The 26889-nt window shown below is 34.8% G+C and overlaps 4 protein-coding genes and 2 long non-coding RNA genes across 14 annotated transcripts; 4 read left to right on the top strand and 2 right to left on the bottom strand.

Annotated features, from left to right (window-relative positions):
* The first annotated feature begins 2937 nt into the window (after positions 1–2937).
* LOC111202859 lies at positions 2938–5428 on the top strand. 6 transcript variants are annotated; one of them, XR_007319124.1, is made up of 6 exons: positions 2938–3321; positions 3556–3698; positions 4002–4181; positions 4255–4535; positions 4664–4781; positions 5067–5428. It is a non-coding gene; the product is annotated as an uncharacterized LOC111202859 (long non-coding RNA). The 6 variants fall into 6 exon arrangements; XR_007319125.1 differs by having other exon boundaries at positions 2940–3321; positions 3616–3698; positions 4265–4535; XR_002655746.2 differs by having other exon boundaries at positions 2940–3321; positions 4002–4535.
* Positions 5429–7629: 2201 nt separating this feature from the next.
* Positions 7630–12790, bottom strand: LOC106388363 (phototropin-2-like). 3 transcript variants are annotated; one of them, XM_013828415.3, is made up of 22 exons: positions 12558–12789; positions 11845–12392; positions 11583–11765; positions 11402–11493; positions 11111–11312; positions 10718–10940; positions 10567–10637; positions 10342–10448; positions 10218–10267; positions 10024–10128; positions 9878–9937; positions 9712–9801; positions 9553–9629; positions 9371–9455; positions 9217–9297; positions 9034–9137; positions 8869–8918; positions 8548–8777; positions 8386–8437; positions 8189–8301; positions 7961–8101; positions 7630–7880 (listed from the first exon to the last, which is right to left on the bottom strand). In XM_013828415.3, exons 2-22 carry the CDS (start codon positions 12342–12344, stop codon positions 7758–7760), a joined length of 2739 nt encoding a protein of 912 aa, XP_013683869.2. In that variant the 5' UTR covers positions 12345–12392; positions 12558–12789; the 3' UTR covers positions 7630–7757. The 3 variants fall into 3 exon arrangements, 2 of the variants coding, with proteins under 2 accessions (XP_013683869.2, XP_048603025.1); XM_048747068.1 differs by having other exon boundaries at positions 7804–7880; positions 7966–8101; positions 12558–12790; XR_007319122.1 differs by lacking the exon at positions 7630–7880 and having other exon boundaries at positions 8017–8101; positions 8543–8777; positions 12558–12790.
* Positions 12791–13259: 469 nt separating this feature from the next.
* On the top strand, positions 13260–14361 carry LOC111202860 (protein REPRESSOR OF SILENCING 3-like). Its single transcript, XM_048747073.1, has 2 exons — positions 13260–13464; positions 13534–14361. Exons 1-2 carry the CDS (start codon positions 13279–13281, stop codon positions 13594–13596), a joined length of 249 nt encoding a protein of 82 aa, XP_048603030.1. The 5' UTR covers positions 13260–13278; the 3' UTR covers positions 13597–14361.
* Positions 14362–15413: 1052 nt separating this feature from the next.
* LOC111202861 lies at positions 15414–16211 on the bottom strand. The gene is made up of 2 exons (XR_002655752.2): positions 15969–16211; positions 15414–15848 (listed from the first exon to the last, which is right to left on the bottom strand). It is a non-coding gene; the product is annotated as an uncharacterized LOC111202861 (long non-coding RNA).
* LOC106388390 (glucan endo-1,3-beta-glucosidase 6) lies at positions 15740–18632 on the top strand. Of its 2 annotated transcripts, none has more exons than XM_013828447.3 (3): positions 15740–16059; positions 16150–16504; positions 17459–18632. In XM_013828447.3, exons 1-3 carry the CDS (start codon positions 15942–15944, stop codon positions 18564–18566), a joined length of 1581 nt encoding a protein of 526 aa, XP_013683901.2. In that variant the 5' UTR covers positions 15740–15941; the 3' UTR covers positions 18567–18632. The 2 variants fall into 2 exon arrangements, with proteins under 2 accessions (XP_013683901.2, XP_013683909.2); XM_013828455.3 differs by having other exon boundaries at positions 16153–16504.
* Positions 18633–18848: 216 nt separating this feature from the next.
* LOC106417794 (two-component response regulator ARR18) lies at positions 18849–22920 on the top strand. Its single transcript, XM_013858543.3, has 6 exons — positions 18849–20287; positions 20371–20520; positions 20602–20988; positions 21081–21157; positions 21476–22555; positions 22654–22920. Exons 1-6 carry the CDS (start codon positions 20149–20151, stop codon positions 22699–22701), a joined length of 1881 nt encoding a protein of 626 aa, XP_013713997.2. The 5' UTR covers positions 18849–20148; the 3' UTR covers positions 22702–22920.
* Positions 22921–26889: the final 3969 nt, after the last annotated feature.

Below are 26889 nucleotides of genomic sequence, written 5' to 3' on the forward strand. Positions count from 1 at the left end.
AATGTTTTTAATCGTATACTTAAGGAAAACTTACATTTTTGTAATTTAAAGTCGTTTTAAAAAATTCAAAATATAACATATAAGAAAAAATCTAACATATAAGAAAAATATAACACATAAGGTGTCCTCATTTTTGTATTTTAAAGTCGTTTTAAAAAAAATAACATATAAGGTTTTCTCATTTTTGTAATTTAAAGTCATTTTAAAAAATTCAAAATATAACATATAAGAAAAAATCAAATTTTTTTATTATATGGTTAATGTGTTTGTTTATTTTTTTTAATAATATAAAATTTAACAAAAATGAAGAAGGATGCAAAAATTGTTATCAAATCTTTATTATTCATAATCATTAATTGTCATATATATGTAAATCATATTAGGTAATTCTGTAGCTTTTATTTAAGGAAAGAATACACACTTCTTATATTTTAGGTTAATATAATGTTCTCTAGTGGACATTAAACAAATTATGACATAAAAACCTTATTTTTTCCATCGAACACATTCTTGAAAAAAGTGAACAGTATTGTTTCCACAGTTAAATTATTTTGACTTTTATCTTCCAAATGGTTTTGAAAGCTTTCAAATCAACCATCGAATTGATACATGTCATTTTAATGTTTTTAGTCGTATATTTAAGGAAAACTTACATTTTTGTAGTTTAAAGTTGTTTTAAAAAAATTCAAAATATAACATATAAGAAAATTCTAACATATAAGAAAAATATAACATATAAGGTGTCCTCATTTTTGTATTTTAAAGTCTTTTTAAAAAATATATATATATAACATATAAGGTTTCCTTATTTTTGTAATTTAAAGTCATTTTAAGAAATTCAAAATATAACATATAAGAAAAAATCTAATTTTTTTATTATATGGTTAATGTGATTGTTTAATTTTTTTTAATAATATAAATTTAAACAAAAATGAAGAAGGATGCATAAATTGTTATCAAATCTTTATTATTCATAATCATTAATTGCCATATATATGTAGATCATATTAGGTAATTCCATAGCTTTTATTTAAGGAAAGAATACACACTTCCTATATTTTAGGTTAATATAATTTCTCTAGTGTTATATAATTATGGAATAATGTGACACCATTAGATTAAACTATACTTTATATTAGATGCTCTAGAATTCTTTGAAATAAAATTTAGAAGGCATTTAGAGTGCCACCTAGGATTTGAGGTTTTTTTTAATTAATACAAAATTAAGGTTCTAATTTTTCAAATGCTTCTCAATTAATATATAGGGGATTTATACCATTTATTTCTTCTCATGACCTATTCTTTTCTTTGTAATATAATTGACATCTTACCTATTATCTATATTAAACTTAAAAATTAAACTTCAAATTAAATATTCATCAACAATTCAACAAGGATTCCACTATCTTAACATTCTTCACCCTTCGCCATAATTCTCCTCACCCACCATTCTACATTTGACAATTTTGAACCTCCATTTAAAGGTAAATTTTTGTCATTTTCGTGAAATTATCTTATTAATAGATTATATACTTGATATGGGTAATGTAAGAAATTAAAATTCTGTTATGAAACCGGAGTTTTTGAAAACAAATATAAAAATGACATTTTAAGGACGATGATTTGGTTTATTTTACACGATTTTGAAACAAACAAAAACCATTACACTGGTGTTAGAAAATATGTTCGTTGTTTAACATGTTCATTGTCATGTAAAAAGATTAAATCGAAGCTAAACTTAAAAAATTTAGGTACTATTAAAACAATTATAGTATGACTAAAGCAAAGTATGTATTATTAAAATTAGAGAACCCCTAGCGGCAGTACTGAACGTTTCTCACACACGACTACCTGAGGTCGCCAGTTCGATACTCGGAGAAAGCGGGGTGGTACTGGGTTAGCTAAAAAATCTCTACGGGGATTTCTGGCGAGGTGGCCTTTCGAGGTGAGCACAGTCACTATAAAAAGTTCAACCCATAAAGTTATTATTATTAAAATTACTGGTACAACAACAATAAGTTCTAGTAGGGCAACTAAAGAATACTAAGACGATTTGTATTATTGTGGTTGAAATAAATGAAGAGCAAACCAAGCGCTCGTGGCTTGGTGGTAAAGGAGGTACAGCTGTACTGCCCGCCATCCGGGTTCGAACCTTGACCATAACGGATTTAACATCCATTCCGTTGGGGCGCTGGACCCCCTACGGGAGGATAGTTGGGAATGTGGCTACCCAGATACCAGAGTTACCAAAAAAAAAAATAATAAACGAAGAGCAGAACCAAATTGACCTTTATGGCTAAGGAACCCCTTGGAATCGTTAAGTAATGTGTTCATGCTGAACCAAGGACCCTCCACGAATGGAACGAGAGGAATAGGGAAGAGAGATATATAATTCCTTAAACACGTTGAAATGGAAAAATGAAAATCAACAACGGATGTTCTCTATATTTTCTTTGAGATTATTTGTGTATTACTTTTTTTCTTTAATATAACAAGCGATCAATTGATTGGAAATTTAAGATATATTAGGTAGTTGGCCTTCACAACTACACGAGTATGAAATTTTTATAAAGAGATTTGTTATTTTAAAATAGATCAAGAGACTTTGTTATTTAAAATATGAATAATATTTATGAAAAAAAAAATACTCAACTAAGAGTCTAGGACAAACAAATGGACGTTGGAGTTTGTTTTCGCTTTATACCAAAACCACTAGTTTCAATTTTATCTATTTTTCTAAATTATTAATTTGTAAGAATCTAACCTATACTAAAAGGGGAATATGGTGAGCAGAGAGATGGTCCACATCATATAAAAAATTTAACCAATCAGAAACAAGTTTATTGCCACGTCGTATCAATTTCGCCGTGTGGGCTTAATTTATTTTGCCTTAGCCCAAATCGATCAATTTCACTCTCAGTGTAGGTTATTCAGTGTGGACTTTAACTAATTTGTCCACTTCAGACAATAATTTGTCCGCATTACTTAAAATAATTAGTCAATAAAATTATATATATCAACAAACATATATTCTTATAACTTTGGTAAAATATCTCAAACAAAATAATTTGGACGGTTCTTATTCCTTGGAGATTGATGTCTCCTCACATCTACAAAAATCAGCAGTTCCATTTTCTAATCGTGATTCCCCAACTTCAATTATGATTATAATGGCCGCTCCCTCATATTTATTTGCCTCTCCCTCATATTTATCATCTCTTTAAATCCTTCCTTCCACGATCCTAATGATCGATAGACTAAAAGTCTAAGACCCTTGCAAGATTCTCTAAAATCGAATAATGACATTTAAAAGATCTGCAGGTATGGTCTCTATATTTTTCTTTAAAGCGATAAGAATATCCTTTTCCTCTGTTATTATGATTCGATCAGTATATATAATTTGTTTTGGTGTTTATAAAGAATAGATCCTCCTTAAATTTTATGTTCCAAAGGATCAAGTGTTATGTTAATCTTATGAGGTAGACGTAATGGATTTTAGACTATTGATTAGCTTATGTGTATACCTTAATCAATGTATTATTTTATTTCCTTCAGATGTTGTCATTCTCCATCTTAATTCTTAAAAGACTGCAAAATTATAGTACTATTTTTCAGCAGCGGAAGTGTAAGTGACAATCACTTCTAGGAAACCATCTCTATATCTATGGCAACTGGCTTCAGCTTAAAAAATCTATAAGGTTATCATTCCTCAAAAAACTTTTTTCCTCTTATCGTTTGTATCTCTGCACCAAGCTTAATTGTTCCAGTTAACCAAATAATGGACAATTCAATTGATTAGCAAAAGGAAACTGAAGCAAGACTAATGTTTAATGTGATATATTTTTTGATACGACAGGTATAATTAGATCTAGGTATAAGCATCATCCCATATGTAAAAAGTGATATTTTTTTTTTGGGTGTGTCAGTGACAAATCCTTCTTTTAAATCATATGTGTCAGTGAATCTCACCGTTTGTAGCGAACTGGTGTCAATGTGTGCAGGCACAATAGAGCACAAACTGTGTGATCTGGCATGGAGAGTAGGACTTGAAGTTGTTGACCTTCCACCTGATATCCGAGAGAGCCCACCACACTCGAGAAGGAGTGCTTCAAGAACCATTCAATGGCTCTAAATTCATACATGCCAATAGTTTTCAAGCATAAGTTTGGGTCATGTAACTGGTACACTGATGCGTACTCCTCCAGGATACGCAGATTCTTAGTGTTCATTTTCTTCTTCTTATTTTGATTTAAGGGAACTGCAGTAATCATGAGGAAGATGATAGAGACAGCTTTTCCTTTATTAGAGCTGGTGGCCGAAAAGCCTTTTAGCTAAGGTTGTGACAGGTGCTCAGATTGGAGTTATTGGTCTCATAATGGGATGTGAGCATATATTTCCCATGATTGGAATCGCACACCTTCCTGCATGGTCCTGTGAGGAAAAATAGATATGGGCCCAGTTGGCTTCTCGGTAAGTTCCTGCAGTCATTTCTAAAAAACTCATGGGTCTCTGAAGCTATCTGCAATTGGGAATCGGTTAGTTCACTTACAGAATGTATGGGTGCAATATCAGATCACTTTATGTGCTGCTATTGTACCAAAGGCCAAACGTATCAGTGTCAAACTTAGTAAAGCTAATTCAATCCAATGATTCTTCTTTGCAGGTGTTCTTTACATTAAAATAAGAAGGTTTTCCGGGGAGATCGAGTTGAAATACCTCATCGGCAAAACCCTGATGGAACCATTGTCAAATGCATCGGCTGAGAAATCTCTGGCTACAAGGTTCTGAAATCCTAACTCAAAACTCCATTGTATAGACCCAAAATAATGTGTACGTCAAAAGCTAATGAGCTACATAATTTTTTTAAATTATGTTTTCTGTTAAAATCACAAATATTTTCTTAAGTATTGTCTCCAAATTGTGTGAATGATACGATACATAGCTTACATGGTTTCTCAAATTTTAGCTTTCTTTTTTACAACTTAGATGAATGGTATTCAACTCGCTTATATTATTGTAGATGTTTATTTAACATACTAAACAAGTGCAAGTTAAAAATTTTGTAGGTGTTGTGTCAGCTCCCTACCTTAAACAGAGAGTGTTGCAGCCACATGATGTACAAATAGAAGGGTTTGTATGAGAAACAAAAGAAAGACTAACTCTCAGACTCATCTGTTGGTTTGATTGAGGAGTGTATGTGTTGTATTTATCGTTATGATGGCATGGGGTAGCTATCAAGTTACTTCGTATAGATCATGTAGAGGTTTCTCATATTCGGGCTATAAAGTTTCATGTACATGCAGTAAGATTCGGGAGAGTACGTGAAAGCTATCTATGATTGTTATTTAGCACTGGTCATACGTAAGTAAGAAAATGTATTGGACATATCCTATTCCAAGAGTGAAACTTTTTAAATTTTGACTACAAAGTAACACATCTACAAATTATAAACCAAACTTTGCTAAAGTTATAGGAAATAAAATAAAATTATTCATTTAAGTGTAACTGAAAAAATATTTTTCAGTCAAATAATTCAGCTATTATATTTTTCAGTTAAATAATTCAGCTATTATATTTTTTCAGTCAAATAATTCAGCTATTATATTTTAAAATGTTATTTATTTCAAATTTAAAATTTAAAATAAATTCAAATACACTGTAAAACACAAGATTATAAAATAATAAATTTAACATACAATGGACAATAAATGCCATCTTTTGCTTTGCTAAACACAATTGTGTAAGACCAATTCGAGATTTGAGATGATGACAAAGTGATCTACAGATCAATACATCAGTTTGAGATAGACCTTCCATCTAAAGTTGAGAAGATTATCTTGAGAAAACACAACTCCGTGCAACATCATACGAGCTGTCTATGTATTTTGAACTCGATTTTGGTATATATCAAACTAATAGAAATATTTTATTACAAAAATGCGAGAAATAAAGATATATGCAAAATTCAAACAACAAATATCAGAGTATGTCTCTTCTCTTATAATATATCCAACACCCTAGAAAATTTATGAACACGAAAATATTTTACAATATTTGATATTTACACAATAAAATCATTAGTAAAATTTAAATAGTAATTATTCGCACGTAGTGTGGAAGAAAACTTAGTTTTGTCATAAATGTTTAAAAATGCCAAAATAATTTACAAAAAATAATTAGTAAACACTAAAAACTAAAGAAAAATTCATTATAAATTGAAAATCTAATATAACTATAAACATATATTATAAACATCATTAGTTGTTAATTAATATATATTTATTATTAATGATATTATTGAAACTATCTATATATTATTTTGTAAAATTACTTCTATAATTTTATTACGTTACATTATATTTTCAAATGATTTAGCTTGGAGGTGGATTAATTTACTATAGTGAGAAAATCAATTAACGTAAGAATATTTAAAAAAAATATTTAGAAGAAAAAATTAGTTATTCTTACTTTAGAATTTTTTTTTTCAACTATATCAAAGTGAACAGAAATCAAGAATAAGAAATATAAATCATTACATTTTCCTGAATTTTTAAATTTAATAATTTTGTTTTTTCTGACGAAAAAATAAATTTTAGTGGTCCTCTCAAATTAAACCAATAAAATTTACAATATGATTTTAGAAAACATTTTATATTTATTATTACAATTTAAAGTAAATTTCTAATTTTTCATAAAATTATATTACAAAATAGTTTGTGTAACTTATCCGCCCGTAGGGCGGGCAAACTACTAGTATTTTATAATAGCATCAGATAAATTTTCAAGAGATAGTTTTGGTATAAAGCGAAGTTCAACCGATGCTCAAATAATTTCAAAACATAAATAGTAGAAACAGTAAAATTAATCAAATTCCATTAAAATTGAAACTTAAATATGAATTGAGACAAACATCATTTTCTGTTTAATAAAAAAATATAATTATTATTTCAGTATTACTGAAACTATTTATATGGTATTTAAAATTTAAAATTTTATTATTTTATCAAATTTTGTTACGTTATGGTGAAAGAAATAATTAGCATACACAATATTTAAACTTGAAACTCCTCCAAAAAAATAGAATATTAGTTATCATAATTTTAGATTAATGTTTTTAACTATGTTTAATAAAAAACATTATAATAATTTATGATGTACATTCTTTTCAGTGTATATTATTATTTGCAACAAAGGAATTACCTCAATAAAAAAATTATAAGCGTTGCATTTTTTGGAATTTTAAATGGACATATAATTTTCTACTTTCTAACAAAATATAATAGTGAATATTAATGTTAGTTTTAACTCAAACTAACCTATTATTTAAAATGCTTATCAAAATTTACAATGTAATTTAAAAAAGAAAATTGGTTTCAACTTTACACCATAACTTTTATTTTAGAATAACATTTTATTTTTCAACTATTTAATGAAAGTAAACATATATTTTATATAAATGTATTTTTATTATTTATTAACCTGCCCCCCCCCCCCCTACCCTAGTGGTTTATATACTATAAGTGGTCGAAAAATCTTCTTGTGTAGGCCTTAGAGGCTAACTCACTATCACTTGGTTCATCAGAAAACATGTGACCATTCCTACTATTTCAGTCATCAATCCACACCAAAAGTTGCGATCTATGCTACATTCACAAATGGTCTAACAATGTCAACTAGAATACACCACCTTTTTCTTTATTGAGAAGAGTTTTGCATTAAAATGAGGCTCAGACAGAATAAGGTAAAAGAGTGAGTGTTTAGAATAGATCAATGTCAATGTCCATCGAATTCACAAGCACTCCATCATCTTCCCACTTTATATCTTTTGCATTCGGATCTTTCTCTGTTATACGCAACGGTGCATCCAATGGTGGAGGCTCCTGCGATCACTCTACATAAGTTAGCCCAACAAAACACAAATGTGATACATAAAAAGATATTATATTAGTTATAGTCCTACCGTGCCCCGTATGAGAGGCCAATTGATCCCACAGAAGAATGCATGCTGCTTTATCTCATTAGCCCCACCTTTGGATCCTAACCGGCTGCTTGGATCTCTATTTAACAACATGTTAATCAACTGTCTACATACAAGACTTACCTGCACCAGTACATGGTTAAATTAGTATTTTTTTTTATTTGGGCGATTTGAAAGACACAACAGGTTGTTACAAGATAGTTAGCTCACAGGGATACTGCTGGGGAAGGTGAGATCCTTGTGCAAGATGTTGGCAAACGTCTTCTGCCTATTCTTACCCCTGAAAGGTGTGCGACCATAAAGCATCTCATACAACAATATACCTATAACAAATATACACACATCAGCATATTAACAACAGACTATAACCTAAGTTGTTACCATAATGAGGTGGGGGAAGATTCTACCTAGTGCCCACCAATCAATAGCACTCGCGTGTCCAGAACCCGTGATTATCTCCTGAGATGATAAAAACCATGAATAGAATACTCAAAACCCTGACACACACACTGAAGATACAGATGCAAACAAAGATTTCAAGAGATGAAACGTCAAGTGCATCACCGTACAGGAGCAATGTATTCTTCAGTCCCTACAAACGAGTTTGACTGAGTGGCTGGTTCTGCAACAAAAGTGGGTAATTGTTGGCTCTTGGATCTCCTCCGTTTGTTAGGTGCAGGTGGAACAATAAGCTGGGGTGCACAGGACGTCAAGAAAGATAGATCAAAGTCGGCTAATACAATGTGCCCATCCTTCTTGAGCAGTATGTTTTCAGGCTTCAGGTCTCGGTATACTATTCCTATGTTATGGAACATACATACAAATCTTAAACGAAACACCAACTAAACTTGTTAAGCAAGGAACAATAATTTGCTCAGTTATTTATTTACCTAAGCAGTGAAGATATTCTAAGCCAATAACGACCTCTGCTGCATAGAACCTGATGACAAAAAGCAGATTGATTAGAGTAACTCATAAGGGTATAGTTCCTTTATTTACTTATTACACCACACTGATATTTGCTTCTGACCAGTGGATCTTGTGTTACAAGGTACCTTGCTGATTCTTCTGACAAAAACTTCATTGGTTGGATGTCAAGTAGTGCAAACAACTCTCCACCAGGGCAGAAGTCTGTGATCAAACAAACATGCGTAGATGTCTGGGGACAGAAAACAACGCTTTTAGCAATGAGACGCAAGTACTGACAACGATACAAACAAAAACAGAAACATACATACCTGAAAGGAAGTGTATAGAGTGGGAAGGAAAGGATGATCCAGAAGGGAAATGATTTCCCTTTCAATGCATGCTCGGTGAGCCTGTACATAGCTGCACGTTGTCAATGAGAGATATAATATAATAAGAAAAGGGAACTCATTCTCCATCATGTACCTTGTTACGATTCAACATCATGGTTTTCTCCATTGCCTTCATGGCGTATAACTCACCTGTGCCTTTCAGTTCAACCAAATGAACACTTTGTCGACAAAAGAGTGTAAATCATATAAGTATATACAAAGTAGAAGGAGATAAGGACAGTTTTGACTTCAAGTTTACTGTTATGGAAATGGTACCTGCCAGTATCACCAGAGCCTAACGGTTTTATTGGCTTGAAATGATGAAGTCCTATTGTTTCTCCACTCGCTTGGATCTACTAATAAGACATGTCACAGTCAAAACAGCATGACTGAGAACAAAACAAAGTAAAAAAAGTAATGTGGTTTGATGCATGCCTTTTGTATTGCCTTCCAGGATGTACTCTCCTTTTTGTGAGGCAGAGGATATACTGGCTTTGAGTATGCAGCCCACAAGTCTTCTGGCCGCTAAACACACAATAAAGATCAAATGCATTTATACCTTTACATCTTTGATAAGCAACCAGAAGTTATTATGCCGTACCATATTAGCATCTGGAAGTTCTCTGACAGCTTCATCTACATTTGTTGCTGTAGCTTTCACCTGAAAAGAATAATTAATGTCATAAGTCTCCTTTGATGGAAAATAGATTTTTTTTCAAAAGCACTAAAGAAAAAGAAAGAACGTACCAGTTTAGAACTCTGCATCTCTGTTCTCTCAGACAAACGGTTTCTGAGGGGCTCAACATGATCACTTCCATCAAGCTGCACACCTATGAAGTATTGAAGCTCTCCCTAATGATAGAAAAAAAAAAAACTCAATGCAGTCAGCAACAATGCACGGTTTTGCTCAAGGTTCTGATTCTAGATGTAACAATGGCGACCTTCTGATCACGCATAGGTTGCAAGTGGAATAAGTTCCAGAACTTCTTTCCTGCAATGATTTAATAGTTTGATGAGCATCTATTATCAGAAAACTTGTAAGAATGCTCATTAGCAGATAACTACCGCTCTTAGTGTAGTTTATCAACTGCACAGTTATCTCCCTTTGATCTCTAATTGCGTCTCTTATCTTCTGGACAGTCGCTTGGTCTGTCTCTGGCCCCTGAAGAAACCTGAGGCCAACCACTTTGCACAGATTCATATCACAAAAACAAGGAAAAACACAGCCGAGAAGACTGCATAGTTACCAAGCATGAGTAAAAGATACTCAGGATAAGAATAGTCACATACCGACAGTTTCTTCCCAATATTTCCTCACGTGTATACTCAGTTAATTCAAGAAAGCTGTCTGATGCAAATATCTGCAAAGAAAACGATTTGCATTATCATTCAAGGCTATATCCATACCAAACATAATAGCACACTTGACTAAGTAACATACAATGGGATTATCAGGAAGACGAGGATCACTGATGACGAAGTTCTTCTCTATACGCTCAAGAGTGGTAGCTAGATCAATCCCTTGACGTATATCCCTTTCGCTTTCTAAACACTCCCAACTCTCCCTCGGCTCTACAACTTCTGTGCTCAACATTAGTTCTTCAGGTTCCACACTAGGAACATCTTCATGCTTTTTATTCCAGCTAAGTGATTTGCTCTTTGGCCTGCACATTGCATGAGGATCCATCACAAAATCATTCAGGTTTTTATATATATACAGCCTCAGAATTAACTAACCAATCAATCAATTTCAGTGGTCAGTGAGCAAGGATCATGCCTTTAAGGATTTTATGTTTACCAGATTATCATGAATCTAGTGGTGAAAAAGACTCACCTCGCTGGAGTAGAAACGCATCCCGGTGTTCTAGCTGACTTTGAAGCCTCATCTGATCGTACAACTTGTCCACCAGGTGTAGTAGTACTATCAGGTTTCACCAGAATATCATTACTCACAGAGTTCCGCACTTGAGACTTGCGATGCTTTATTGTTTGCACGACCTCTGTGATGGAATCCAAAGCTAACTCCTTCTGGCGAGCTGATACCAACATCAAGAATATGACAAGTTAACATTTTTTTTTGGCTAAATCATAGAGTTGTTGTCAGACAAAAGAAAAGAGCAGAAACCATCATATCGGATAAGGGATTTGGAGAGTCCATTAGGTCTCAGTTCTTTATCGTTTACGCCTTCTGTGTATTTGCTTACTTCAACCTGCATCCTGCATAAAAAAACAATCCACAATCATATAGAAGTGTGAAAATGATTCATAGAGGAGACAGTACCACAAGGAGGTAACAAGGAAGGTACCCAATGAACTTTATGGTGTTTCCTTGGTCGTCCTTAATAGGAGTGACTGTGAGAAGATTCCAGAAGGGCGTTCCATCCTTTTTGTAGTTTAAGAGCCTTCCACAGTAACTTTTTCCGTTCTTGACACAATCTCTGATCTTAACAACCTCTTTCTTGTCTGTATCAGGCCCTTGCAGAAACCGGCTGTCATGGGTTTCAAATGCAATATTAGTAGCAGTTGTGGATTGAAACAAGAAGAAGATATATGAGAGAGGAGACGTACCAGTTTCTTCCAACGATTTCTTTGGAGGAGTAACCGGTCATGGTGAAGAATCCACTGCTGGCATAGACTATGGGACAGTCTGGCTGTGTGGCGTCAGAGACAACAAAGGTCTGCTGCAACGTGGAAAGAGCGGTTTTGAGCTCCTGGGATACTCTAGGGAAGGCTCCAGATTCAGAAGCTGATGATTCTTCGGATGACCTCCTAGACATCTTGCTTCGGTCCACTTCACTGGAGACCTTGAAACTAATGCCATCTTCTCCTGTGTCCGGCTTAACGGCTGATAATCCCCACTCAGCAGTTCTCTCTACTATCTTTGCTGAATCATGAAACTCTATCCACTTACTGCTGCTTCCTTTGCGGTTGCCATCTTGAGGCTTTGATGAAGAAGACGAAGAAGATGCCTCTTTACCACTCAAGGGGTTGAAGATCTCAAGGGATGTGCGTTCACTTAATGGCTCCAAATCAGTCAAGGGAGACGGAGAAGCTCTAGGCCTCTCCATATCGTTTCTTTATTCTCTTTATTTTGCCGAAACAGAGTAATGAACTGGCTGCAAATCAAAACACCAGACAAGTTTACCAAAGAGTTAGACAGAAGGATGAGGACCTATAGTTTCCGGGAACAGCTAATAAATTACATTAAAGAGTCAGGAAGCAATCAAGAAACATGTTAAAGAAGCTGAAATTAATACAATAAACAAAAAATATATATATACCAGACGTGTAGCTTTCCTTATCAGATGCAACTCATGTGTATACAGTACATGGCTTTAAAAGGAGCAAAGACTATGAAAAAACTCTGAGAGTTAAAAAACAAAACTGTACTGAATTCAATTATATTGTTTTAGTTTGAGACAATCATGTTTCTGAGGCTGCAAATGAGAGAAGATAGACATCGCTATCTCTATTCAAAGCTCACATGGACCCATCCCTCCCCTAATAAAGGACCACATACACTAACTCTGTTTCACCATAACTACGTGCAATCTTGTTCATCATTCCCTCTAAATTTCTTCATCATCATGAATTTCTTACACACAGTCTTTCACATCTTGTTCCATTTGCAATAATTGATTGAAAAACAAGGACACATTCTTCTTAGTTCGGTAAATGTAAGTAATCAAAAGTCAGTAACTTACGAGTGTTGGAGTAGTAGCACACGTGCCATGGAAGAGGAACACGTTTGGGAAAGCGACTGTGTCTTCTTCTCTCCCGTACAAACAGACGACGAAACAAGACTTTGTCTTTAGTCTCTTCACCTATCTCTTTCAAAATAATGCTCGAGATTAATACAGGGGACCCACAAGAGCAAAACACCTTATCCGGATATTAATGGGCCTGGGCCTTAATATTCCCGCTAAAAGCCTATTAATAGCTTTAATAATGGGCTTTATTAATAAAGAAAGAAAAAACTGAAGCAGCAGAGAAAGAAAAAACATGGAGGGAGGCGGAGGCGTTAAGCTTCACGTCGGAGGATTAGGAGAAAGCGTCGGGAGATATGATCTTCTCAAGATCTTCTCTTCCATGGGTTCTGTTGATGCTGTTGAGTTCGTTAGGACGAAAGGTCGTTCCTTTGTTTACATCGACTTCTTTGAAAAATCACTCCCCAAGCTCTTCTCCACGGTGAGCTGATTCTCTCGCTTTCCCTCTTTTACTGTCTCTTCTGTCTAAACCCGAGTTCGATTTTGGCAGTATAATGGATGTGTATGGGAAGGAGGGAAGCTGCGGTTGGAGAAAGCCAAAACGGAAAAATGAGAGGAGTCAGCTTCTGCCTCTGACGTCACCGTTAAAGATCCTGAGGGACTCTACTCCTTCCACTCACCTTAACATCTTCTTTCCCAAGCTCAGAAAGGTATTGAAGCTTCGTCGATACATCCAACATGTTAGAGTAAGGATGACAATTTGAACATGGAAAAGGATGAATATATAGCACAGAGGATATGATGAATGCAGAAAAGGGAAGCTTAGTCTTGAAGGATATAATGTGGATCTTGATATGGACGAAGGAAAGGCAGGGGAAGCACCGTTTGAAGCTTGTAGCAAGTCATGGCTTCAGAGGGCATCATGGACTCAGCTGGTTAGCGACAAGAATGCTTCATTCAGTATAACTCAACTCTTCCCAGATTTAGCTTCTGACAGTAGAGAAGAAGCTAGAGTCAACAGCAATGGAGATGGCCAGTTCTCCAACTCTAACCAGAACGATGGTGGAATGAAACAAAGGGATCACTCGTGTAGCGCAGTGGTTCTGAGGCTGCGGCTGTCCATGTGGATAGAACCCTTTTGTACTTCCTAATTCAAGTTATTAGGTAAAAGACTAAAAGCCGATTGATGAACTGAAGATGTGGTAAACAGATGTAGCATGATTACAAAGAAAACTGTTAAGATGCAATATTATGTTTAACCAAGTTTTTGATACTAACTGTGATTGTTTTCATTAGTTGTGTGATGAATTTTATGTCAATTTATTAACTCCTACATTTTATTTGTATAAAACTTATTCGATGCATAATCTTCAATTAATAATTATGTGCTCTTAAGAATAAAGACAATCTAAGAAAAAAAATCTAATAAGAAAGCTTTATTAAGTTTAAATGATTGTAATTTTTTATTTATGAAAATATATTTAAATAAAATTATTTTGCAGTATCTAAACCTGCGAAAAATAGTTATACTTATTATGTTCTTCGGAAATACATTTAGTAGTTGTTTGGAAACACATTTAGTAGTAGTACAAGAGATGTAGTATAAATTAATTTGGGTGGGTTTAACTATTTAGTAAAGGAATGTATTTAATTTATAAATTTACCAAAAGAAATGTTGGGTCCATTGGAAAAGTTTTATTTTAATAAGAGATATTTACATTTCAACATATGACAAAATTATATGCTTCTTAATTTGCGATTTTAATTTTCGAAATCATTGGGAATTATATATTGTCTCAAGCTTTTAGTAGCCAGATCTAACATACAAGTATAAGTTGGTCTTAATAATACAACCGTTTTGAATCTGGATGTAAGAAAGAAAATCCTAAGTTGTTTTGTTTCCTTTAATTTACATTTCGCAATTCTAATTTCCACTTCACTTTTTTTTTTCTTCATTGTTCTTTACTACATATAAGTTTCAAAATCCCAGCTTAAACCCTAACATGTCGATATTGATTCCTTCCTTTCCCCAACCTCCACCGCAGCTTAATAGGCTTAGGCGACCGGTTTCTCCTACACATGTTTTCACACATTCCTCGAGATATGTGTGTTTTCTCCTCCTTTTCTATATGGTCCGATTATGTAATAGATTCTATTTGTTCTCCACATTTCTGTTTGGTCCGATTATGTAATCAGTTTTTACAGTTTGTTTGTTGGGTTCTACCTTTTCTCACAATACTCTCATCCATTTATTGTGCAAGCAGGTGATGCCTTTCTTATTTTGATTGGTTTAATATCCAACCACAACATGAACACTATCTATCATGGATGGTATTTACTGCAAATCGAATAAATACACATGCAAATATATTCTTATGTTGTGAAGAATTTTATATATCTATTTTATTAAAACAAACATTTGTGTGGACGTACGGATCAATTTCTAATTTATTTTTAAAATGCAATAAGAAAACATATATAGTCATGCGGTCGTATCCTAATTTAAAATATTGAAAGATAGATAATCTCCCTAGTCCATGAAAAAGGCTAGAACAAAGATGTTCAACTAGTTCAAACATAAAGATGGTCACACTAATCATCAAACTAAATCTAACACACGCTCATGGTGTATTATTAGCCACATTCATCTTCTTATGCAGAGTTAACATATACGGTGGAGTTAAGGGATTAACATAGTTAAATGATCATCATCTATATATCCAGTCTTGAATCCTCCAAAGTCAAAAAGCAGTGGCAGTTTGTATGGCTGTAGGCTTGGATTTTTACTCATGCAACATTTTGTGGAGATTATAAGTCTCTCTCCCATGTTCCTCAGAGTAGTACATCAGATTTGTAAAACTTTTGCTTGATATCAAAGAAATAATCGAGAAGAAAAAAAAAATCACATTATGAAATTGATGGGCCTCGACATAGAAGCCCACGTATCCGATAAGAGCAATGACCAAGAAAGATATCGATGCTTACGTGTCGTTTTGTCGTTGTGGGGTTGCCAAAAACAGGAGTCGCTGGCTCCTGCAGCTGCATGGTCGCTTTGAAAAGCACTGGAGGAGAGACAGTAAGCTCAAAGCTCATTGCACACAGCTTAGTTATCTATCTTTTTTTTTTTTTGTAACACGCTTAGTTATCTATCTTTTTTGGTGAAAAGAAGGGTCAAATTGGAGAGAGAGAGAAATGGAGTGGAGTTTCGTGGCGGTGATACTGGCGGTGGCGCTTGTTTGTCCGAGGGCAAGTTCGATCGGAGCGAACTGGGGCACACAGGCGTCGCACCCTCTTCCGCCGGACATAGTGGTGCGTATGCTGAGAGAGAATGGTATTCAGAAAGTGAAGCTCTTCGACGCCGAGTACGATACTCTCAGGGCTCTAGGCAAGTCCAGAATCGAAGTTATGGTTGGTATCCCCAACGAGATGCTTTCCACTCTCGCCTCCAGCCTCAAAGCCGCTGAGAAATGGGTTTCTAAAAATGTCTCTACTCACATCAATACCGATAACGTCAACATCAGGTTCCTTTTCTTTTTTTCTACTCCTTATCCAAACTTGAGTAGACAGTAAAATAGCTAGGTTGTCTCTGTAACATAACAATGTTCAAGAAATAGCCAGGTGTTAATTAGAAGCTTTATAGGAGATTAGTGATTAGGAAAGCGACTGGTTTTCTTAAGTGGTAATTAGGCGCTGTATAGGAGATTATTGATTAATTAGGAGAGTGTTTAAACCGATTTTTTGAATGGACTGATTTATTAAGGTGGTAATTAAGCGTTTTATAGGAGATTATTGATTAGGAGAATATATAAACTGATTTTTTGAACGTCTGGACTGATTTTTTAAGGTGGTAATTGGACGCTTTATAGGAGATTATCAATTAGGAAAGCGTCTAAACCGATTTTTGTGAATGTCTTGATGACTGCTTTATTAAGGTGGTAATTAGGCATTCTATATGAGATTACTGATTGTCTAAACCCGATTTTTTGAACGTCTGGACTGATTTTTTAAGTTGGTAATTAGGTGCTTTATAAGAGATTAGTGGTTAGGAAAGCGTCTAAACCGATTTTTGTGAACGTCTTGATTGATTTGTAAGGTGGTAATTAGACTATAGGAAATTAATTAGGAAAGCGGTTTATGTTTTTGTGAACATTTTTTAAGGTGGCAATTAGACTCTTTATACGAGATTATTGATTAGGAAAGCTTCATTTTCATGAACATTTGAAAGGATTTTTTAAAGTGGTAATTAAGCGCTCTATAGGAGATTATTGATTAAGAAAACGTCTAGTCCTATTTTTTGAACGTGAAATCATTTTTGTTAGGTCCGAGTTACCGCCTACGTGCTTTCTAAACTGATTTTTAAAATCTGTAATGAATTGTACAGAAGTTGTAAGTTACCTGTCCTCGTCAGAGATAAAATCTACACAGAGCTCATATCTTTACTCTATCAGACAACTAAAGTTTGGATTGTTTCACAGATACGTAGCTGTAGGCAATGAACCGTTCTTGTCGACTTACAACGGGAGCTATCTCAACACAACTTTGCCTGCGATGAGGAACATCCAAATCGCGCTTATAAAAGCGGGTCTTCAGAACCAAGTGAAGGTCACTTGTCCCTTAAACGCTGATGTCTACAACAGCTCCACCACCTTACCTTCCGGAGGCGACTTCAGAGCCGACATCCGTGATCTCATGATCACTATCGTCAAGTTCCTCGTCGACAACGGCGGCCCATTCACTGTCAACATCTATCCATTCATCAGCCTCTACAACGACGCCAATTTTCCGGTCGACTACGCCTTCTTTGACGGCGTCTCGCAGCCGGTGAGCGACGGTGGAACATTCTACTACAACATGTTCGACGCAAACTACGACACTCTTGCGCACGCCCTAGAGAAGAATGGGTTTGGAAACATGGCTATCGTAGTCGGTGAGATCGGATGGCCTACGGATGGGGACAGGAATGCTAACGTGGAGTACGCTAGGAAGTTCAACCAGGGCTTCATGGCTCGTATTGCAGGAGGGAAAGGGACGCCGAGAAGGCCTGGTCCTATAGATGCGTATCTCTTCAGCTTGATAGACGAGGACGCTAAAAGCGTTCAGCCTGGTTACTTCGAGAGACACTGGGGGATATTCACTTTCGACGGGTTGCCTAAATACGCATTAAACCTGGGGACAACCAACACCGGAGCTTTGATCCAGGCCAAAGGTGTGAGGTATCTGCAGAGGAAGTGGTGTGTGATGAAGCCAAACGTGAGGTTGGACAATCCTCAGGTGGGGCCGAGTGTGAGCTACGCGTGTAGCTTAGGGGATTGCACTAGTCTTGGGGTTGGGACTTCGTGTGGGGATCTTGATGGGAAGGAGAACATATCTTATGCGTTCAACAGTTACTATCAGATAAACGACCAGCTTGATACAGCGTGTAAGTTTCCAAACATATCAGAGGTGACAAAGACGGATCCATCAACGGGAACCTGCAGGTTTCCGATTATGATAGAGCCTTATTACGGTGGTGCTGCACATGAACAAGTGTTCTTCTTGCCATTGGTGATGGCTGCAGCCATCACCATGATCTCTATTTTTTGATGGTTTCTTGTAAATTTGTACCTCTATGTGTGATTATTAAAAAGATAGTTTTTCAGAGCTTGCTAACTTGTCTCTATATCGAAAATCTTAGATTGGTTTTAAAGCAGCAAAGTGGGACCTCGTTGCAATGTGCAAAGTTTAAAACACTCGAGTACTGGTTGTGGTTTGGGTTTTGTTAAGAGATTTCATTTAGTGTTTCAGATCTCAAGCAAGTAAAAGCGCTAGTTGGAAGAGAGAGACCATGGTCCTGTAGTGGTATGCTTATACACAATATTTCTTTGAACAGTGCATCGTACCACCAAAGGAACAAAGAGAAGATGATGAAGGGTTTAGCTGAAGCAGCCATCATCAAAACATGAAATGCAACAATCTGTGATATAGACGGGCATCGTTACTGGTTGCTTGCCTTAGACTCGCTATTTGACTCCTACCCACCTTGAGAAATCAAGCACTCAGTGTTGTCAAAAGGCAAGTAATAAATCGATAAATTTCTTTAGTTGCAAGACCAAGTCAAATATCAAGTATCATTGTATTTTTTAATACTTGACTTGTTACTTGTCCTGTTAGTTGCTATTTGTTACATGTTCTATTAAATACTTATTACTCCATCCGTTTTAGTTTAGTTGTCGTTGTAGTTGTAGAGTAAAATTTTCGTTTCAAAATAAATATCGTTTTATAACTTTAATGTAAAATTTATTGACGATCTATTTTACTATTGGTTGAAATGTGATTATGTGTATTGGTAATGATGTTTTTATTTAAAAAATATACAAAATTAAATGTTTTTTAAATCTGTGTACTCAAGTTTAAAACACCAAATAAAATAAAACGGAACGAGTACGTACTTGCTAATATACTTATTTTTTTTCCTTTCTTTTACTTGCGATTAAGGTTGGAAACAAATACTCCTTACTCGCTAATACTTGTTGCTTGTTGTTCCGTATCCGTATTGATTATTCAAATACTCATCATCGTCAAATCGAGTATAGCCGATAAAAAATTGTCAGCAGAATGGCTAAGAATGTGGAGGAAAAGTCAAAGTGTCTGTCTGGATGTGATATGAATCATGTCAGTCTTTCTTTCTGCCTTAGTCAAATTCTCATATTTGGAACTGGTACCATATGCATATGATAACTTTGAAAATCACAAACGGAAAGCGCGTCTATCAGAATAGGAAATAGAATCATTTAAGGAAAGCCAGGAAAAGATGAGAAACTCTGGCTTTGAACGTTATGAGAGAATGGATATTTGAAAAAAGGAAAGAAAAGAAATGGGGACCTTACAGAAAAAAAGTTGTCTTTTGTGTACAGCTAAGGGAAGATTCAACAGACAATAAGGAAAGAAAGAGAACCATGTGACTCTCCATGTCCCTGTTAATGGAAAGAAAGAGCGCAAAATAGAAGGGAATATGTAAATTTATGTTAGAAAATTAAAGGGCCGGATTAAAGGCACAATCACTCTCTTTTTTTGGCCTCCTTGGACTTTGGTCTCCTCCTAGTACAATCTAATCTACAGGTTGTCAGAGACACACACAAGATAAAAACCAGATTCAAACTCTATCTAAGAGCAAACTTAATTCAGAATGGAGAATATGGAGTCTGTGAGCAATGAAGAGGGAAGGACTGATCAGTTTCCGGTGGGAATGAGAGTCCTTGCTGTGGATGACAATCCAACCTGCCTCCGAAAACTTGAAGAGTTACTGCTTCGATGCAAGTATCACGGTACATAACTCTTTGCTTCTGTCTGTTTTTGTTTTGTTTTGTTTGTGTACCGGATCGCATCATAGTTTGATTGATTTGGTCAGTGACAAAGACGATGGAGTCAAAGAAAGCTTTGGAAATGCTGAGAGAGAAGAGCAATATGTTTGATTTGGTGATAAGCGATGTAGAGATGCCTGACACAGATGGATTTAAGTTGCTTGAGATTGGTCTTGAAATGGACCTTCCTGTCATCAGTTACGTCTCCTTTACTCCCTTTTCATGTCATCTTCATTTAGCGGTTTGTCTAAATCCTTTTGTGTTTTGTGTGTTGTCAGTGTTGTCAGCGCATAGTGACTACGACAGCGTTATGAAAGGGATAATCCACGGCGCGTGTGATTATCTAGTCAAGCCCGTTAGCCTCAAGGAGCTTCGGAACATATGGCAGCATGTTGTGAAGAAGAACATTGGCTCATACAAAAAAATCATCGCCCCCTCTCGCCACCTACTCCCTACTTCTGAATACGCCCCAAGCGGCAGCGGGAAACGGAAAGAGAAGGCTGATGACAGCGGTGATGGAGATGATGACAGTGATAGAGACGAGGAAGAAGATGGGAGTGAACAAGATGGAGATGAGTCATCCAACAGGAAGAAGCGTCGTGTTGTTTGGTCACAGGAGCTTCACCAGAAGTTTGTCCATGCCGTTCAGCAATTGGGCCTTGACAGTGAGTTTGTTTCCCCTTAAACCTCTTATCACGTTTACTTGTGTGTGTGTGTATGTGATGTTGATGTCAAGCGTTGTCTCTCCATTTTACAGAAGCCGTTCCCAAAAAGATACTTGATTACATGAACATAGAAGGTCTCACGAGGGAAAACGTAGCCAGCCATTTACAGGTGCTAATTTTTCATCTACTCTTGCATTTTGACCAATATTTTAAAAACCGGATAGGAAACTGAACGGGATAATTATTTGGGTCATGGTTCGGACATAGTTCAATAACTTGGTTTAATATATTATTAGTATATAAATTTTAAAGTAATGTTAGTAAATATGATACATAATTAAAATAAAAATAAATTTCAAACAGAAAACATTATATATACAATAGTTTTTATGTTCATATGGTTGATTTATGGGTTTTTTTTATATAGTTTTAACGATGATGAGACCATACCTAATAGTGTTCCTTTTGTCTCTGGTTCTGTCTGCAGAAGTACAGACTCTACTTGAAAAAGCTAGACGAAGGTCAGCAGCATAACATGTCTCAAGATGCATTTGGGTCAAGAGACTCATCTTACTTTCACATGGCTCAGCTTGAAGGACTAAGAGACTATTCTTCCACAAGACAACTCTCAAGCTCATCCCTCTTAACCCGCTCCAGTCTCACCAAGTTCCATCCCTCCGTGTATTCATCGGTAAATCTTCAAGGATCTAACTCCTCCAGCTTCATCCCACCGGGGCATCATCAGAGTTCAAGCAGCTCAGCTAATCCATTCGGAACATATCACAGTCCTCTCTTGGCAAGATCTCAGAACGTGAATCTCTCTCCGCTAGAGCCACTCCAGTTTCCTAGAAGCAAGTGTTCTCCATACATGGGGGACTTTAAAGGCATAGCGGACCGAGGAATCAGCAGCAGCTTCCTTGATTCTCGGATGTCATTTGGCAGCTCTAGCACCTCTTTGCCTTGTGCTACAAGCAACAATCTGATGCTGCAAGAGAACTTTGGGGTCTCTGATGGAAACCAGTCTTGCCTCAATGGCTTATCTAGTTTCCCTAGTCATCATAGCTGGCAAGGGAATCTGAAAACAACAACTAGATTCCCATCACACTCTTTACCGCTGAATCATGCCTTTGGTCAAGATCAAATGACATGTGGAGGGATCGGTCTAGGAGATTATAACACCTCATTGGTTTCTGCTGATAGCCATGTTGGAGTATTGCAGTGTGAGCCTCCGTTTCTAGGTGACTTCATGCAGAACATGAATACACATAAATGGGAGGAACAGAACTGCACCATGATGAACAACACATTCGGTAATGTTGACTATCCCTTACCAGTGGATAATAATATGGTTTTTAGAGATAACAACGCGACCAGAAGCAAAGGTGTGGATGATTCACTGATGATGAGTCCAATAGAGGACAGTGCAACAACTCTCAACAGTAGAGAGTGTGTGGGAAACGTTACGATGATGGATCCAGAGATGAGGTCGTCGACGAAGCTAGAGAATGACCTTGTTGACAACCAGCACGATGTGTTCGATGATATAATGAATGAGATGTTGAAACAGGTAAAGTAAAAAATGACTTGTGATTGGTGTGATTGGATTGAAGTTTTTTTTTTGTTAATAGTAGAGAATGAAAGTGATGTTGTGTTTGTTTGTTGCAGGATGAGAATAATGGAATGGTGTCAGTGGCTGCTAGGTTTGGGCTTTGATTCGTTTCCTCCGCCTTGGTTCCTGGTCTGTTCTATGGGTTGCATCATTTTTTCTTCTATTGTTGGATACCATTCATTGTTGTTATGGTTTCTTTTCCCCCACATTGTTTCCTCTAATTAAACCACACTGCACCAAACAGTTTCATACTCTCTTTTGTCTATTGGAGTTTTATTCCTAGAAACGTAACAAGTAAAATATTTAAAACTTGTTTTTTTTAACACATTGAAACTTGCTTCTATAGACGAAAATAGCGATTGATCTTGAAAGCCATTAAACCGTATTATACGAACACCCTTATTTAAAATTTGAGAAACTGTTGGAATAAAATTTACCCACTATAGATTATTGGTATCGTAGCTCATTTACAAAATTTGGACCTAATTAATTTCGCTTTAGTGACACTTATTATTTAGAGAAATTAGGCTGCATATACACCAAAAAGAACAATATTTGCAAAATACCATATGACTAATTTCGACACTGTTGATAGTTTTATAATACATAATTACCCATGTCCAAACTATCTGAATTCTTCTCTCTTGTTTCTTCTTATTATCTTCTGTCAGGACAATTTTCTTACTTCTCTCTCTTTCTTGTATTTTCTTATAATCACCAAACTCAATTTTTTCCAATTAATCTACAAACGTTTTTCTTCTTGTCTTTTCTATTTTCAATGAGGTGAATCAGTCACAGGTACGTATACTTCAATTAACAGAGTATGAATCTAATGAGTATTATCCTCACATGAGTTCTTCTATCCATCATCTATATTCTTTTACTCAATTTGACCGTGATATGAGAGTGTTCTAAGCAATTATGTTTCATATACATGTTCTCTTCGATTCATTCGCTGGCAAAAGCACATGGTTGGATTGATGGTTTGTATAATAAAAAAATATTGGGTTTCCCGACATTGATGAAACATGAATCTGACACTTAAGTTATGAGTGCTTGTAGTCGATATTTATTAAGTTAACGAATAATTGTTTGATTACATGCTACAAATCAAATATTGTGAGCATATGCATGTTTGGTTTATTGTTACTAAACTGGTGGATGTCAATTTTTCACAAAATATATTATCATGAGTTGATAAATGTTTACTTTGCTGTAACAAAACATGTTTATAGCCTTTTAAAATGGTTTGTAAATGTTTTTTTTTAAATAGCTTGTGTTGGCTGATAAATAGTTTGTTAGATGCTATGAAATAAGTTAGTAGGTCAACAAGTCATATAACAGTTTACGTTGAAATTTTGTATGAAAATTTTATATAATATATTATGATTAGCTGATACATGTTTGGTTAACTGTTACAAAATATGTTATCGCTTTTTACATTGGTTGGTAAAATTGTTAAACTAGCTATTGCTAACTAATATATATATTGTTAGAAGTTACAAAATATGTTATCGTGTTAACTTAATCATTATCTATTCAAACTAATATAATCCTAGCAGTTAACAATTATTGTAGCATATATAATCAAAAAATTATATCTAACATTGGTATGTATGGTTAATAACGTATTCAATTTGATGTCATTGTTTTTGTTCATATATTCTTCTATTAAAAAAGTTATCAACTAATAATTTTAAAAATATATAATGTTACAGGTTATCGTTAAACACACCTTGTTAACATAATAATCATTTACTGTATTTCTTCTCTCCTAGTGTACTGTATTTTTTCTCTGCTTCTTACTAGCTGAATTTTACTGAAGCCGTAAAATCCTAGAAACAACAATCTCTTTGGAAGGTTTGACATTTTTTTGAGACTATGATTCACTTGCTCGTACATCCAACATCAATATTATTGATGTGACAATGATGAAGATGCAGTGTGGAGAAACCAAAGTAGTGATAATTTAGAGATTTAAAAAGAAGATCAACTGATTTAAAAGAAGTTTTAATCTTAACATAGGTTGAGAATATTGGGAGGGAGAGAGATGATAGAAATGTGAGTTCGGTAAAAAAAGAGAAACATATGAAACTTTCGGGCAGGGGTAAAACGGGAAAGAAAGACAAAAATATCTACAGTGAACTGAATTTTTCTTATTTTAGGGTAATTTCTTAATTTCTCTGTGATTTGGGTATATTGACCCAATTGTCTCTATTATTTATAAACCTATTAATTTTTTTTTACTTTTTCTGTTTTCAAATTTTTTTCTAAGTTTTTTTTTTGTAAATAATTTTTTTTCTAAGTTGGTTAAGACTGTTTTAGATTTTAGTTATTGCATTTTATTTTAAAGTAAAGAATAATTTACTATGTCAAAATATAAATACAAGAAACAAATTAACATTAAATTAATTTAAAATAACCAAATCATATTTATTGCCTTTAATATATGTTTCAACACAAAATCAATTGTTTATTAAAAAGGATAAAGTATATACTTATCTATAAGAAATTTTAGTGTAATTATTGACAATCAAGATGATTAATGCCCTGATTTTTCTCCAAGAATAATGCTAAATTTCATTTAAAGATTTGACAATTTAATTAATTGCATTATTATGAAAATAAAACCAACAAGGAGCGGGCGTTGAGATTTGAATCGGGTATTTCGGATATTTGAATATTTTGGTACTAGATGATAGACCCGCACCTTGTGCGGACTAATATATATATATACATAACAAATTTTAGTTCTATTATTTATTTTTTGAAAAAATTCCATTTATTAAATTAGATATACTTTAAATTATAAATTATATAACTCCAATATCCATATTGGTCATCAATGTATTAAATATATACTTTTTAATATATTTTTATTTTTGGGATGTTTATTTTAGATTAAAATCTTTTTATACTAGTAATCAAATTAGAAATGTCTAAACGGCTACAATTCAATAAGTCACGAAATGAGATTATTAATATTACGGAGCCCACTCAGACGAACCTTGCGGAGGAACCCTTGGGTTTTCTAAATCAAGCCGGTTTTACATGAAAAAGATTGAATCTTTAGCTTGTGCTTTTGCAAGCAAGACTTCTCAAGGACCTAGAGTAGATCCGTGTGTTTTGAGGTCATGGATCCAATGGGGACGAGGCTAGCAATCTAATATTGTAGATTAAAATTTCTTACTTATTTCTTTACAATCGTAATTATCCTTTTTAATTAGGTGGTTTCACATTTGTAACTGACTTAGAAGGTTGTTCTCAAGTCTTATTTGATCCTAACATGGCAGAAATACAAAACTATAATATTAGAAAATTATGTCTGCGTGTGCATAAAATACAAATGCAAACAAGACTTTAAATCTCTTATATATTAAAAGAGAAGCATTGGATTTAATGCATTCACACTACCTTTACCACGTGGTGCTCTCACATTCATTTAAAAAAATTTACGCTGACGTGTCGTTGTAATAGAGCTCCTCAAAATTTTGTTTTCTATTTTGGTAACAAGTTTTTTAAAAACACGAGACATGTTCTCAACTTCTTATCATTATCATCCCCTCTCCTATCAAAATCTAAGCTTAGTTATTGTTGTTTACGTGAACTCATCAAATCTAATGCATAACTCTTTTTGGCTGTACCAATCTGTTATATACAAATATGTTTTTAATTAAAAACATATTCACATGAATCATCTATCAAAAGATTTGCTTCTGCATTTTCTTTTTGGGATGATCATCCAGTTCGTTTAGTAATCTCTCGCACAACTGCCCCAACCCAAATAAGTTGCTTTAGGTCAGGACTGAAGAAAGATATACATACCTATTAATTGTAACAAGAAGAACATATAACCTGTTTATATAGAGATGAATCGCCCTGTGATTTTCTTTGTTCACTGATGTGATTATCTCGAATACCTCAGCCGTAAATGATAACCCGCCTTGCCCTTTTCGAGTACTCTCTTCTCGGATTGCTTTTATCTGAAACAACATCAATTCTCATCACTTAAATTACTTATAACATCTCAAGTAGCAGATATGACAGAGCAAAAACAGACTCTCACCATTATGTGTTTCTTTTGTACGTAGAAACCCATCTCCATGAGGAGTATTTTGATGTTCGAGAAGTTTTAGTTTACGTGTTGCCACAAAGTCTATCGTCCTTACATTTTAGGGATGGATTTTTGGATTTTACGGAGCCCAGTCAGACGAACCTTGCAGAGGAACCCTTGGGTTTTCTAAATCAAGCCGGTTTTACATGAAAAAGATTGAATCTTTAGCTTGTGCTTT

The sequence above is a fragment of the Brassica napus genome, chromosome C2 (assembly GCF_020379485.1).
Source record: "Brassica napus cultivar Da-Ae chromosome C2, Da-Ae, whole genome shotgun sequence".
Lineage (NCBI taxonomy): Eukaryota > Viridiplantae > Streptophyta > Magnoliopsida > Brassicales > Brassicaceae > Brassica > Brassica napus.